The 14607-nt window shown below is 37.4% G+C and overlaps 1 protein-coding gene across 5 annotated transcripts in view; it reads left to right on the top strand.

Annotated features, from left to right (window-relative positions):
• The window catches only part of COBL (cordon-bleu WH2 repeat protein), a 197719-nt gene that overhangs the window by 133410 nt on the left and 49702 nt on the right, over positions 1–14607 (top strand). For all 5 annotated transcript variants that reach the window (XM_032182843.1, XM_032182845.1, XM_032182844.1 and 2 more), the window contains exon 8: positions 14287–14425. In XM_032182843.1, coding sequence (XP_032038734.1) covers positions 14287–14425 — 139 coding nt within the window. The remainder of the gene's footprint in view (positions 1–14286; positions 14426–14607) is intronic.

Below are 14607 nucleotides of genomic sequence, written 5' to 3'. Positions count from 1 at the left end.
ATACCTCTCAGCAATATTTTGTCATGAGGACAGGGATATCGAATCTTTGTTAAAGATGCTTTTTTTCTTGAAAAAAAAACAACCTTCAGGTGCCCAAATTATGTAAACATAACGAAGAAATCCTCTTCTTATGTTAAGAAGTCAGCAGCAGGTAGTCAAGGATGTATGAGATGTCCTGTCATGGTTTAAAAACAAACCCAATGTTACTTTTCAGAGTTCTTGAGCTTACAGTGGGATATAATACTAAAAATTATAGAGGGGGTACAGATCCTAAGAAAACTTGTTAAATCATTCTCTCTTCCTCATTTTTGTATTAGAGTTTGGATATTAGTTGCTGTAGTGTACATTGTACTGCTGTACAATGCCAGATCAAGAGGCTGGGGACTTGTGACGCAATTGGCATTAGTCAGTATTTTGATACAATCAAAAAGTAGCTGAGTCTTTCTCTCTGTGTCAATAGACAACAAGTAAATAGATAATTAATAGACTAACCCATTAGGAATGGAAATTGTATCTATTCCTCTGTATTTCACTGCAAATTCATGTAGAAACCACTTATTTTGGATGGCATAGGCTGCAAATACTGTATGGTAGTTAAGAAACTTTCCATTAGGCTTTTACTGTCCCACTTGTTTTGGCACTTTTATTCCAGTCATACTGTTGTCTGAAATTTTATTTAGAAGCTTATTAACTTCATTTATACATCGCTGTAGATGTTGAGAGTTCATGGATGGGATGGGCTCTTTTTCCTCTGCTCAACAAACAGATGATACTCTGTGTAGATAACTGTGAAGTAATACACGTTCTCAATGAATTCACTAGATCACTACTACTTAGATAACCAGGCAACATGCCTCTTGTTAATACAGAAGCAGCTGTCCTTGATTCCTATTCCCATCTTTGCTCTCTATTTTGTGGTCCTAAGTGCAAAGGTTTGCATTTGCAGAATGAGGTCATAAGTTTTGCCAGTAAATGATGTGAGCAATAATCACTTTCCAGGATGACCCCTGAAGCAACTTCCCTGGTATATGTGTTTCAACGTAAGTGTTGTAACTGCAGCATCAAAGTGCCCTTCAGGAGGGTTATATTTTCAGGCTACATCTCAAAATGGGGAGATGCAGGAGGGCAGCTCAAATTGCAGATAGCTGGGAGCTGTGTAGTTGATGTCCAGTGCACTCCACTGAACACGTGCCCTTCACTGAAACCAAAAAAAAAAAAAAAAAAAAAGCAAGGCAGCATCAGGAAAGATTTGATCCTATTCCATGTGAAATCAGCATCAGATCCATGTCAATGAATCATTGGTTGCTTATTGATTTAAAGAGGAACACAAGACAAAAATGGACAAGTGGATAGTCACGTTTTGTACTTTCAATTCCCAATCCCAAAAAACTGCTCTTGTAGCTTTGTACTGTCATTTAGGTGTGCCACTGTCTTCCATGCTCACTGCCCTATCCTCACAGCTGTTGCTTCTGAGACCAACCGTCATCAATCGTTATCAACTTAGGACAGATTTTTCTTTAAGAGAAAAGCAGATGAACTGTTTATTTTACTGATGCTTACTTGCTGTACTTTCTTTTGTCTTTCTGTGCTTGATTTCTAGATTACAAGACCTTTGAGGAATGGACTGTTGGTACACTTCTTTCTTGTGTAGTGATGGGTCTATTGTTTTGCTTAGCAAATTATGACATTTTTACCTTTCAGAAGATAGTAAGTCATATAGATCTATTACAGCATGCTGCTTTCCTGGATCCTATCTAGTTTTCCCAAAAGGATTAGGCAATATTTCTTTCTTTAAGATGAGTGTGTAAGCACAGAGCTTTTCTTAATGATTTTCAGTTAATTGCTTTGTGTTGAAAAAGCCATGTACATAAACTGTTGCGCTTCATAGATGTGAAATTCTGTGATGATATACTAAATTAAGTTTTATGGAAATAATGGTCTTTGTAACCAGTCATAAATCTGGAAAGTTTTATCTATTTAATATTTTCACTGGAGCTGAACCTGGCTAGTGCTATCCTATTACAGGGTCCATTATTGAGATGTACCAGAACCAATTACTAGAAACAATTGTGAGTATTAAAGGAGGTCTGTGGTCCTTAAAATGCTCTATATTGAAGTAAATGACTATGAAATTAGAACACAGAACAATTAATTTGTAATTTGAAGGTGATTTGTTCATTTTTCCCTAAAGAGCTTTAAACATGACATTGAGTTAGTTGAGTGAGAGGTATCCAGACTTGTTCTTTTCATGTCTGACAAAACAATGCTCAGATGGCAAACATGAAACCAGCCGACAGAACATCAGATAATGTTTGCTGTGCAGTCTGGATGCTTAATTTAGCTAGACAAGTACACTCTAGTTTGGCTAATGATGCAGGCCCAAATTAAAATAAGAGAGAGAAAAGTGCAGTCATGGCTTGAAGGCTTATCTTGCTGTCATACATAGAATCAATTTTAGAAAACATATCAAAGCCTCAAAAAAAAGCTGCTAGCTAAAGGGAGTAAGTGGTACCTCTTCTAAAAAGAAAAACATCTCTGAAAAATTATTTCTGGTGCATGCATACTAAATCAAGCAAACTTTATTTCTTTCAAAACATTTATGAAAGGCTAAAGGTAGATGATTTATGCACTGTGGTGACTACTTTCTGAATATCTTCAAAGAGTATCATTTAAGGATATATTACATTTTAATTATAATGCATAATTTTTCTCCATATCTCTAAAGAAATTCCATAGCTTGTGCAAATTGCTACCCAACCTCTTTAGAGCTCCTAATGTTCAACTTTGTTTTGCTGCACATTAACTTACTAGCAGCATGTGTCCTATTTTAGAAATAAAATTTCAGAAAACATTTTAATATCTTTAGATTTTTATGTAAGCAGCTTACTTTCCAGTTTCTTCTGTGTCCATATTTTTTCTAACTGGTAATTAATATATTTATTTTCATTTTCCTTTGTTCCATAAGATTTCTTGGTATGATGAATTAATTAAAAGGAATCGTGACTTTCTCAGTCACAAGTGATTAAGTACAGTTGATTCTTTTTTTATTTAATTAATTAATTATTTTTTTTCTGAAGTTTGGTCAGTATGAATGAGGATGTTAGTGTAGAATTTCAGTGGAGGTTTTGATGTTAGCCAGAAGGTGCAGCCTCTCGGAAGCACAAGGAGAACTAATGCTGACTCTACACTGGCCATTGGAGAATCTGTCTTTACTCAGATAAAACACACAGTTAATTTATAGGTAATGTACCATTGGAACTTGAAATTTTAAAACCTGCTGTAAAGTCCTGTCTTTATTAGAAGGAGAATATTGCTTTTCTAGATTGGGAAAAAAAAAATATTATGAAGAAGTCACTGCATAAGAGAAATCCACTGTGCGGCTTTGTCACATTTTTAGAAATATTTTTGCAGCTTTTTCCAGGAAAGGTCAGATGAATCCAGAACTGATTTTAAGTTCTTACCTGCTTTAACTGAAGGCTGGACTGTGTGAAGTGCAGTTTGTTTCACACGGGGGTTTGGATTGATTGATATTCGAGGATAGGAAAAGAAGACCTGAAGAATTTTGTGACTCCTGCCATGGTCATCTTTCCTGCTGTTCTCTGCAAAGTAATCCAGTCCTGCCCTCTAACCTGTGTAGTAACAGGAACCCAAGCAAACTGAGCTTGTTGTGTCTTTGTTTTAACCACTTAACATGCATCGTATAATAATCATGTAAGGGTACAAGATTTGTTTATGGAAAGGCTTCTAATTTAGGATAGCAGTTAATAAAATAAATCCTTTTTTTTTTTTTTTTTTCAAGAAAACATACAGCTTGAGAGTTGAGTCCTAAGATATGTGCAAGAAAAATTCTTGGAAAGTCTTTTTCACCAACATCAATAACATTCCTGATCTTTTGCAATAATCAGTTGCTTCTGGCTGTGAGTTCATGGATCACCTGCCAACTGTTTCTGAACAGATTATGCTACCTGCCTTGGGAATAATACCACAATTTACCATCTGGTGAGATCATGATAGTATCACTTGACCTCCACATGTGGTCTCCGTCAAGCACTTCATTGAAAACTGGCAAGACATCAGGGCCCGAACATACTGTTCTATGCAGCCCTGAATTTTGGCAGGGTTGCAACATTTAGTAAGTAAACTTCATCTGGCTTGCAAGTCACAGACAAATAGGACAGGCTGATGTCATCGTAAGCGTTAAGTCTCATTAAAGAGAAAGTATGTGTTGAGTAATTATTAGACTTTGTCAGGTAAGGTATTTAGAGGAAGTTAATAGACAGATAATTTTAAGCTGCAAGGTTTCCAAAGAACTGGCATTCAGTAAGCAGTGAAAAATGACCCTAACACCTTGCTTAATTTAGAAACTGGGTTTGTGTCACTCGTCAGATTTCACTTGTAACTCTACCTTTCTTATATCTTAAATTAGAAAGGTAAATATTTACATACTAAAAAAGTTAACTAAGTAAATGTATGCTGTGTAAATCAGGTTTAATTGTATTCTGGTCATTTTTAGCTAAATCAGAAACCAAGGAGAAACATCACAAATAGGTATAATCTAGTAAAAACTGTTCACTGCTTTCTAAAGCTTTTTTTTCATTTGAGCTAATTCACAGTCAAACCATGAAAGTAATAAAAACAGGGAGAGGGGAATGCAAATCCAGTTCATCTGACTGCGTGTCACTTCAGTTTTTCATCTCTTTGGAGAAACAACAGTGTAGGTCACCCAAAGGTACAGGCACGTCGTTCTGTTTGCTGTGTGCCCACCTTAACCAGAACATCAGAGCTCAGCAGACTGTCCCCGAGCCCTGCTCAGCTGCGTGTTGCTGCCACTTCCAGGCGAGGATAGGAAGCAGAATACCACGGTGGGTTTCTCAGACCAAGATTTGTGTCAGAGCCCGTTCATAGTTTTGGGTGATAAAAATGTTGTATTTGTGAGGAGTGGCTTGATGTAGAGCTGTGTTACGCTACAGTCCATAGTAATACGTCTAATCTACACTGTGATACCATTTTGCTATTCCACCTTTTCCTTGGTTTCTCAAGATCGTGGAAGTAGGGCTTTCTGGCTGCCCTTTGTAAGCCCTGGAAGGAGCTAGACTGAGTGGAAATTTTCAGGGAGGAGTGGGAAATGATGACATGAAACTATCACTTGACATACTGCCCAAAACAGGTTTCCCAGGCATTTTGTGTGTTTGCAGACAGAGAGGGCTTGTCCAAGGAAGGTAAATACTGCAGATAAATCTGGTGTGCTCTTTTCTAAATTGAGAAGAATTGTAAGGATGTTGCTTAGGATTTGGTGCTGTTCTAAGTGCTAGAAATTCCCATCAATTTTCTCTACAGGAGAAAATTCTAAGTGTAAAGGAAAACCTGAGCTCCAGAGAGGTATGAAGTTTACTGGCAGCAGAAAGGGTATGGAATTCCTTGCTTCTGGTAAAATGTTTGTGTGATTGCATTCCACTTCCTGGCCCTAGCATGTTAGATTGCAGCCCACCCTTTTAGTAGAAAATTGGACAAAGATGCGAACTAAATTTTGCAGATATTCTGCTGGTTTATGACGTTTCTCAGATTTTTAGGGACAGAACAACAGACCAACTAGTCAACCAGCCTGTAATCCTGAATGAGATACAGAGGAAGAAAAGATTATACATAAAACCCTCATGCCATGGCCTTTCCTAAAGGCACTAGTGGCTCAAGGAGGTATGACAGACACCTATCAAATTCATTCATAAAGTTGCCAGAAGAAATATTAAGCTACAGTCCAACTGTGTATTTTAAACTCTAATTAATGCTCAATTGTTCTCTTCAAATTTATTGCTCTAACTGAAAAGATAAGCAGAAACATTAAAAGAAATTTTTGAGTTGTTTTTCTTTTTTGCCTTTTTTTTTGTTTTGTTTTACTTCGTAGGCTATTTCTAGAAGAGAAATCAATCTTAATAGCAAATCAGTTTTTGGTGGTTTAAAATATGATTTTGAAGTGACTGAGGTTTTTTATTTTTTTTCCCCTAAATAAAGACATAAATGAGGAGGATTACATTGTATTCAGAGAAACAGAGGAAGTTCAATTCTCTGCCAAAACAAACATCCGCAGACTTGTGTAGTCTACATGTTTCAATGCATGTGAAAGTATTTGCTGCTGTAGAGTGACTTCCTTGAGTGGAAATAATATTCCAGCTAGTAATGAGATTTTGCAAAAGAAGGAAATCACAGCTATCTTAGTAATTTAACATTTCAAATTTGTTTATGGATAGTTTCCTGTCTGACACATTTAGCTGAACAAGTTAAAGTGTTTAAAGAAGATTAGAATGACATTAATTTTTAACTGCCCTTGACCATGACATTTCACAAAGGGTGTGTTCAATAAAAACAGACGGAAAAATGAGCTTGCCCCTTCACCTTGTAGTGGCTTTCTTGTGTCAACTGATTTAGCTTTCTGTCGCCAATCAACTGAGCATTCAAGGACATCCTTGACTTTTGTCTTCTTCATTTTATGAATAAAAAAAGCACAAGAGCGTAGCAATTTCTGTAAAATCCAGTAATGCTGACCTTTTTATCTGTTATTAATACTGAGCTGTCTTTGCAGCCAGAGATTCAGTTTTGGTAATGACCACTAAATTTCATTACAAAATCCTGTTTAATACCAGAATGGTATAATGTGAGAAATTTAATTTGAAATTAAAAAGCATAAAAGTGGGCAAAATTATACAATATTTTGTGGCATCTAATTAAAATGATAATGGTAAGGGTATTTTCAGAAGAGCAATACAGTTTGCACGCTAATTATAAGCCTGACTTCCCAATTTAACACAGAGACTGAACACTTCCAGCAGAAAAGCAGCTCAGAATCTGAAGCCATGAGTATGGTGGGGGAGCAGCCATCACATGAGCCAAACTCACTCATGTGAGTTAGCTGGTGCTGCATTTTGGCAGCAGCTTGGGAATCTCCCCATGTAAATGTGCTGTATGAGACTGACATGTCCAAGGTAGAGCAAGACCTTGGGTCCAGTCAGTCCAAATGTCAGATGATCAATCTTGTTATCACAGTTTCATTTCTTATCTTCGTATGGTTTATTTCAAAATCTCCCTTTACTTTTACGTTTATCCTATTCATTTGTGAGATCCAGGTCTAGGAAATCAAGATGTACAGTACTGAAATGACCGAGCCAGAGAAGCTTCTTGCCAGTTTTTGAAATGTAGTCATTTCTATGCATTTTATCAAAATGGCAAGTTTTTCAAAGAATATGCTCTCTCAAGCTGTTTCCATGTGCCAGTTTTTTTAGTATCCATGTGTATGTTGCTTTTACAATATGTTGTTGCATTGCATGGCATCCTAGAAGGCACTTTAAATATCCCACCACTCAAATGCATTCTGCAACATAAAGACATGTTTTTGAGAAACATCAGACTTCTGTCTTTGAATGCCACTACAACATACTCATGGATTAGAAACTCAGTTTTTAATCAACAGTAATGGAGTACTACCCAATAAAGAAGCAAGCTAGGAGTTCATTGCTGAATAGACAGTTTAATACAGTGTAACTGACAGTGGTCAGCCTCATGAATTGCTCATAAGCTCTGTTTCTTTGAGAGCTCCCAGAATTTCCCTTTGTCAGTATATGCCTAATGTCAGTGAAAAGCCTAATAATGTATGACCTGTCCAGGGAATATTAGACATATGAGTAAATGTTGTTTAAGACACATTAACGTTCAGTTGGGACTTCTTGTGGTTTCTGGTGCTAGGCATGTTGAAGCATCTGTTACCCTGTGAAAATGCAGAATCAGCTGGATAGAGTAGCTTTTATATCATCAAGTTTAGTGGACAGATTTATGTCTCTGTTCTGCAGCTGAAAGATTTATCTCTCTGATTTTCCTAGAACAGCTCCTCTCAGATCAAAATATTTTCTTCTCAACTGCTTTAAATTATGTACAAAATCATAGCAGAAATATTTTTAAAAACTCTTAAACCATAAATCTTACTAGCATACCAACCTACCACTTGTCTTTTGTACAATGCTGCAAAACCTTCAGTTCAGTTACAGTTATATCAAGAGTTTAAAAGTGGTTAATAAATGTGTCTTTTTATTTCCAGAGCTTATTGTGAAATGGCTCTTAATTATTTCAAGATCTCTTACAGTTCTGTGAGAGGGGACAAGAATTGGGATGGTCCCACACATAGTTTGGGGTGATACTGTTGTTTGTTTAGTTAAAAGTTAACTCTGAAATTTTCTGTGGGTCATCTTTAAACAATCCTGTAATTCAAAAGGCATTCTGACCCCACACAGTATCATCATCAGCAGGTGTATTGAAATCTGGCTTTTTTAAGTGTGTCTAGTCTGTATTGGATGACAGAAATCAGTTTGTAGTTAGGGCATGCCTGTGATTGAATCCATGTGTGTTCTTTTTCCAATCCTCTTAATTTGCTTCTAAAAATATTTTTTACAAATAATCACTCACTGTTTCCCTGAACATGTTTTACATACAAATTAGACAGAAGTTACAAAAATAAGAGCATTCTGAAAAATAATAAAAGATCCTGACATGTTGCATAAAAAAAAAAAAAAGAGAGAGAAAAAGGAGCAAGAGAGTATAAGCTTACTTCACACAATTTATATAATTTACTATAAAATATTTGATTCATATATGCTAAGCCATCATGGGACATCCTTTAAAAACAGTCCTTAATCCTGTTGCTGATAGAATAAGCGTATCATCTGTAGCTGCAACGTTTGACCAGAAAGAAAATAGCTTTAAGGGTGATTTTGATAAAAAGCAAACTCTGGAAAATTGTTAGGTTTTCAAGTTTCCATTTTTCCTGGTCTATGGTAAAAATGATAACAGTGAGAGTGAAAGGAAAAATCTGTTGCTCTAAGACAAACGTTTTTTTTCATTTTTATGAAAATACTACGAAAAGTAGTTTGGATTTTGAAAGACAAGCTATGCACTTTTTTTAACACTTCAATCACATATTGACTAGATCCACTGGTGGAGGAGGGCTTCTGTTAGAACAGTTTATATTTGTCTATCAATTGACAAAGCTTTCTCCAGTAGGTGTAGACACCAACTACAATACAGATACCCACAGTTGTTCCAAGTAACTGTAGGTGCTGTTTGCTTTTAATGCACAAATCCAAGAGGGTCTTTCCATGGCAATTTTTAGGTTATTCTTCCCTCCTTGTGTCCTTAGTTGTGCTTCTCAGCTGGGATCACCCAGCTTTTTTCCAAGCTCTTTCTCAGCCCTGCAGAAAGTACATGTGTCTCTTCTGTCTCCTATTCGCCCCAGGTCTATGTGTCCCAACACAGCAATTGTTGAAGATGATGAAATCTCCCTCAGCTATTCAATAAATGGACAAAGCATGTTGCTTGAAAGGCATAGAAAAGGTTCATAGAAAGCTTCAAGTTGGTCTTCACCATCTAGTATAGCAGTTTCCTGATATTTTCCCCTCAAGTCCACAAAATCCAGCTGGGCTTTTAACACTAGCTTAAGCATTTTTACCTGCTGGTATCACCATTTTGAAATACCTTGGTAGTTGCTTCGTACTTTACTGGGCAAGATAAGACTATAGGACTTACAACATTACTGTATTCTGTTGTTTAACAAAGATGCACTATGTGCACTTTTCAAGGATCCATTAAGGTCAAAGGAGGTGATTCTCCCCCTCTATTCTGCTCTCATGAGTGCCCCCCGGAGCACTGCATTGAGCTCTGGGACCCCCAGCACAAGAAGGACATGGATGTTCTAGAATGAGTCCAAAAGATGAAGATGATCAGTCTAAAAGAAGGCCACAAACATGATCAGAGGGCTGGAGCACCTCTCACATGAAGACAGGCTGAGGGAGTTGGGGTTGTTCAGCCTGGAGACGAGAAGGCCCCTGGGAGACCTTACAGCGGCCTGACAGTGCCTAAAGGGGGCCTGCAGGAAAGCTGGGGAGGGACTCTGTGTCAGGGAAGATAGTGACAGGACAAGGGGGAATGGCTTTAAACTAAAAGAGGAGAGATTTAGATCAAATATTCAGAAGAAATTCTTCACCCAGAGGGTGGTGAGGCACTGGCATAGGTTGCCCAGAGAAGCTGTGGATGCCCCATCCCTGGAGGTGTTCAAGGCCAGGCTGGATGGGGCTTTGGGCAACCTGGTCTGTTGGGACGTGTCCCTGCCCATGGCAGGGGGTTGGAACTGGGTGGTCTTCCAAGGTCTCTTCCAACCCAAACCATTCTATGGTTCAATGATTTTTCATGAATACATACTCATTGCAATCTAACCCAAAGAAAATACTGGATTCTTACACATGAAAAAAAATATCAGTTTAGAATCACCGAGTCATAGAATATCCTGAGTTGGAAGACACCCACAAGGATCATCAAGTCCAGCTCCTGGCTCCACACAGGACCACCCAAAAATCAAACCATATGCCTGAGAGTGTTTTTCAAACACTTCTTGTACTCTGGCAGGCTTGGTGCCATGAACACATCCACTGTTTACACATCCACTGGTACTGTATCCACAAGCCTTTTGCAAGATGTAAAGTAGTGAGATGACTATCAAATGCTACTGATTCGTATTTTCAAGCACTGGCTTTGTAGGGTGCCCTTCCTCACAGTTTTGGCACATAGCCTCCCTATGAATTTGTTATTTTGGCATTGAATATTATATATTCTGAAATTTTATTTTAAGCCCTCAAATTTTAATAAAGGTTTTGAGCTTTCAGAGAGGTACACCACATTCAGCATATTCCTCAAATATTTTGTCTGCAATATTGAAAGTATATTTCAAACAGTATGTGAGCCATGATGTGAATTTAATGGAAAATGTGTGTGTTTTTTGTTTGTTTGTTTGTTTGTTTGTTTGTTTTTGCATCATATTTGGTATGATCAATATGGGAATAGAAATTGCTGTATTTCTCTGATTTAGGTCCTTTTGGACCACTTTATTCATCTCTAGCTCAGTTGATGTTATTAGTTATAGTCAGAGAACAGTCACTAACATCTTTAAAAGTTATGTATTTGTTGCATAACTGGAAGCTCACCTAATAATGCCATCTAACTCTAGATAGGTAAAGCACACGTGCTAAGAATAGGAAATACTCTGTTACTCTCAGAGGGGGCATCCTGTAACAAAGTTTGGATGGGAAATTACTTCAGATAGTGTTGTTAAGGCTTGATTTCTTTATAAAAGAAGCAACGAGTCATAACAAATTATTTTCAAGTTCTATTGTTTTGGTATATACAATTGCAAGAAGGAAACAATGTTCTTTGTGTTTACTTTTTTTTTTTTTTTCTATTTATGTTTAGCCTCATTGGTTTACCGAGGTTGGCTTTAAAGAACTACTTTTACAATTTTTACAACCTGTTCTTGAACTAGACACTTCTTACATACATGGTAGTATGTCTAACTTTAAGCAAGCTTTTCATCTTCTTTATGGGTTTTGTGAAGTATGCTGCACTTAGCTGACAGTATGATAAAAGCTTTTTTTTGTGTGTGTGTATTTGACCAAACTTTCATTATTGCAGTTGTGTTCTAGCTATTTTCTATCCTTTTCTTTAGAAGTAGCACTTTGTTTATCCATACATCTATGTAATGTTCTTAGAAGGTTCAACTAAATAAGAAGCATATAGCTCATTTATGTTGGCTTCTGTAAAGGATTCTTTCTTCTTTCTAAAGCTGAGATTTATCTTTGAGGAATTTGTATGGCAAAATAATATCCTTCACTCACCTGGTACTCAGTGAAGGTTGACTAGTGATCTCTGTCATTTCAAGTGGAAAAACACATTTCTTTCTGCCTTGATTCTCAAGATTTCCTAGGCTTGTAATTTAAATCACCAGCCCATCCATTTTTGTCCCTAAATAAAATGACCTTTCTGCCTGGAGAGACAGGAGTGAATTTGGAAACTACAAAATGCTATTAAATAGCTGCTGAAGTCATAGCTTATGCTTGTGAAGTGCTGGGGAAGTTAATGCCTGTCTACCAGATGGTTCTTCATAGCTACTGAATTTTGGAGAGAGTATGGTCAGATTTAAATTTTTAGTCCCAACTTTGATTGATAATTTTCTCTTTGTAAGGTAGTATCCCGAGGAATCAAGATACAGTGTTAAATGCTTACATGTCTTTAGTTATTCTAAAAGGCAGCACAGAAGAATGTGATTTTTTTTCTAACTGCTTATTTGCCAATTACCCCAAACAGGCATGGAGCAGAATGCAGAATTAGGTAGCTGTCATCTGTGTAATTCCTCATCTGCAAAACCAAAGCCTAATGAGTCTGTTTCACTGAACAGAGTTTCCCATCCATATTCAGCTGAGTATTGGGCCTTCTGGTTCTATAAGTATTAAAAGTCACCATCCCTGGAAGTCTTTAAAAGACGTTTAGACGTAGAGTTTAGGGGTACGGTTTAGTGGGGATTGTTAGCGTTAGGTAGAGGTTGGACTCGATGATCTTGAGGTCTCTTCCAACCTAGAAATTCTGTGATTCTGTGATTCTGTGATTCTGTGAAAAATAATATTAAATCTGACTTCGGTTAACTGTAATCTGTTTCTAACAAGTGGCAGACAGTATCTTCATCAGGAGATGTGCCCTATCTTAATAGAGAGCAAAATTATTAATTTGGGGAAAAGTTTTTCAAATAAGATCTAAAATTTTGCTGTCTATTTCTGAATGTTTGGCCTGGTGCTCTTTCCTGGAGGGGAGGCTATTTTTTTCAAATTCCATGAAGTTTTGGCCAACATTCTTTGCCATTAACTCTAGCCAGGTTTATCTAGACTGGCCTCACTGGCTTTAGTCGTGCACTCTATCCAGTGGATATTTAATGTGAAAAAGAAAAACAAAACATGGTAGCAGGTACCAAAACCAGGACAGCTTTTCCTTTCCCACCCCCTGCCCCCTGCACGTGACAAAATCTGTTTGGTAGGAAGCTGCGGCTCATCCTGGTTAACGTGCTCTATTTCCAGTTCTGTTACTACCAAGTTTTGCTGTGTGCAGGACGCTAAGAACGGATGGAGAGCATCTGAATGTCATGTGGTGTAGTGGTTAGAGCATTGTCCTGGAAGGTGGGAACTGAATGTCCATGTTTTATAAACTTAAGCCCTTCCTGAGGGCTTTTAAAAAAGGAAGGCTAAGTGAGGGAGGCTCTATTCAGGTCCTGTTCTCTGGAAAAATCATTTATCCTAAGAGTTTTCACTCAGTCTATGAAAAGACTTATACAAATGAATGCCTTTCCTGTGAACTCTGATAATAGCTTTGAGCAGTGTGAAGCTACTATTTATTTAATGAAATCTCCCACAACAAATGCATTTTAGGGGATCATTAGCCCTTTGGATTAAAGGGGAGATGATGATGATTATTACTATTATTTAGACCTTTGTAATATTAGAAAACCACTGGGCAATTCTGTATATTAGATATCTTCAGCTATGTGGAGTATCAGGATGGACAGAGCAGAGAAGCAATGTGAGGGAAGACTGAGGAATGCCAACAGCATTCTATGTGTGGGCAGCTTCCATTACCCTCTGCCTCAGCTGCGCTTGGTGCTGTCTGGCATTGCCAGTACCTTTCAAATACAAAAATTCAACAGATTTTCCTACTTATTTTTTTTTAATTATTCTTCCGGTGAAAGGAAATAGAGCTAAGTTCCAATAATCAACAGAAAATATTACTCAATGCAGTGAAACCCAAGTCGCTTGCAATAAAATTTTCCATATTTTAAAAAGCAGTATAAACAGTAATGAAGTTTTGGCTGGCCAACCAGTGTGTCGCAATTATTGGAAGCAGAGGTGTTACAGATCTTCAGAAGTATGTCTAAGTCCAGTAGACATAAATAGAGTGTGTTGTGATCTCGTATCATCATACAAGCAGACCTTCAATTTTGGTTAGTCTCTCAAAAGTCCTGAAATATCAGTTTGAGAGAAGAATGAAAGAAATTAGAGTATTTATTACCTACATGTACAGATTGGAGTTTTTAACTGTGCAATGGGTTAAGCCTAACATTGCAGGTAGTGTCAAACTGTGTGTTGCTAACCAATTCCCTTCTACCAAAACCATCAAATGAAGCATACTGGTGGTCCTGCTGTGACGTATTTCTGAGGTTCTTGCTCTATTCCTTCCGAGTGCATTGCTACAGCTCTTCTGGGCTGCCTTTTCAACCTCCTCACTATAAATACGTATTATAAATATTTTGGTGATGCTGTGTGCTAAAGAAATTAGCAAGGAGCATATGACAATCACTTTTTTTTTTGTTGTTGGTAACTTAAGAAAAACACACACACACACACATCCTTTACTGTGCATATTTTTCAATTTTCCTAGATTTCACAAGGAGCATCCCTAAACGATTTACAGAAAAAGAAGAGGCGTGCGCCTCTTCCACCAACTCTGTCTGCTCCGCCCACTCCTGCCATGCCAAATAGGACAGAAGAGGTGGAAGACAAGAGGAAGAGCACAATGGGTGAGAGATGCTGTTTTCTCCTGTATAATTCCATGCATGTGCTTTCAACACTCACTGTTCAAAGTTTCTTTAATTCTGTTATGCAGTGAGTTGGGAAGTGTTGTAACTTGGCTGGGGGGGAGAATGCATTTACATTGCAGAATGAAAGTCTGGAAATAAGTGTTTCTATATTACCTCATTTT

This window comes from Aythya fuligula, chromosome 2 (genome assembly GCF_009819795.1).
Source record: "Aythya fuligula isolate bAytFul2 chromosome 2, bAytFul2.pri, whole genome shotgun sequence".
NCBI lineage: Eukaryota > Metazoa > Chordata > Aves > Anseriformes > Anatidae > Aythya > Aythya fuligula.
This window is presented reverse-complemented; position numbering and strand designations above follow the sequence as displayed.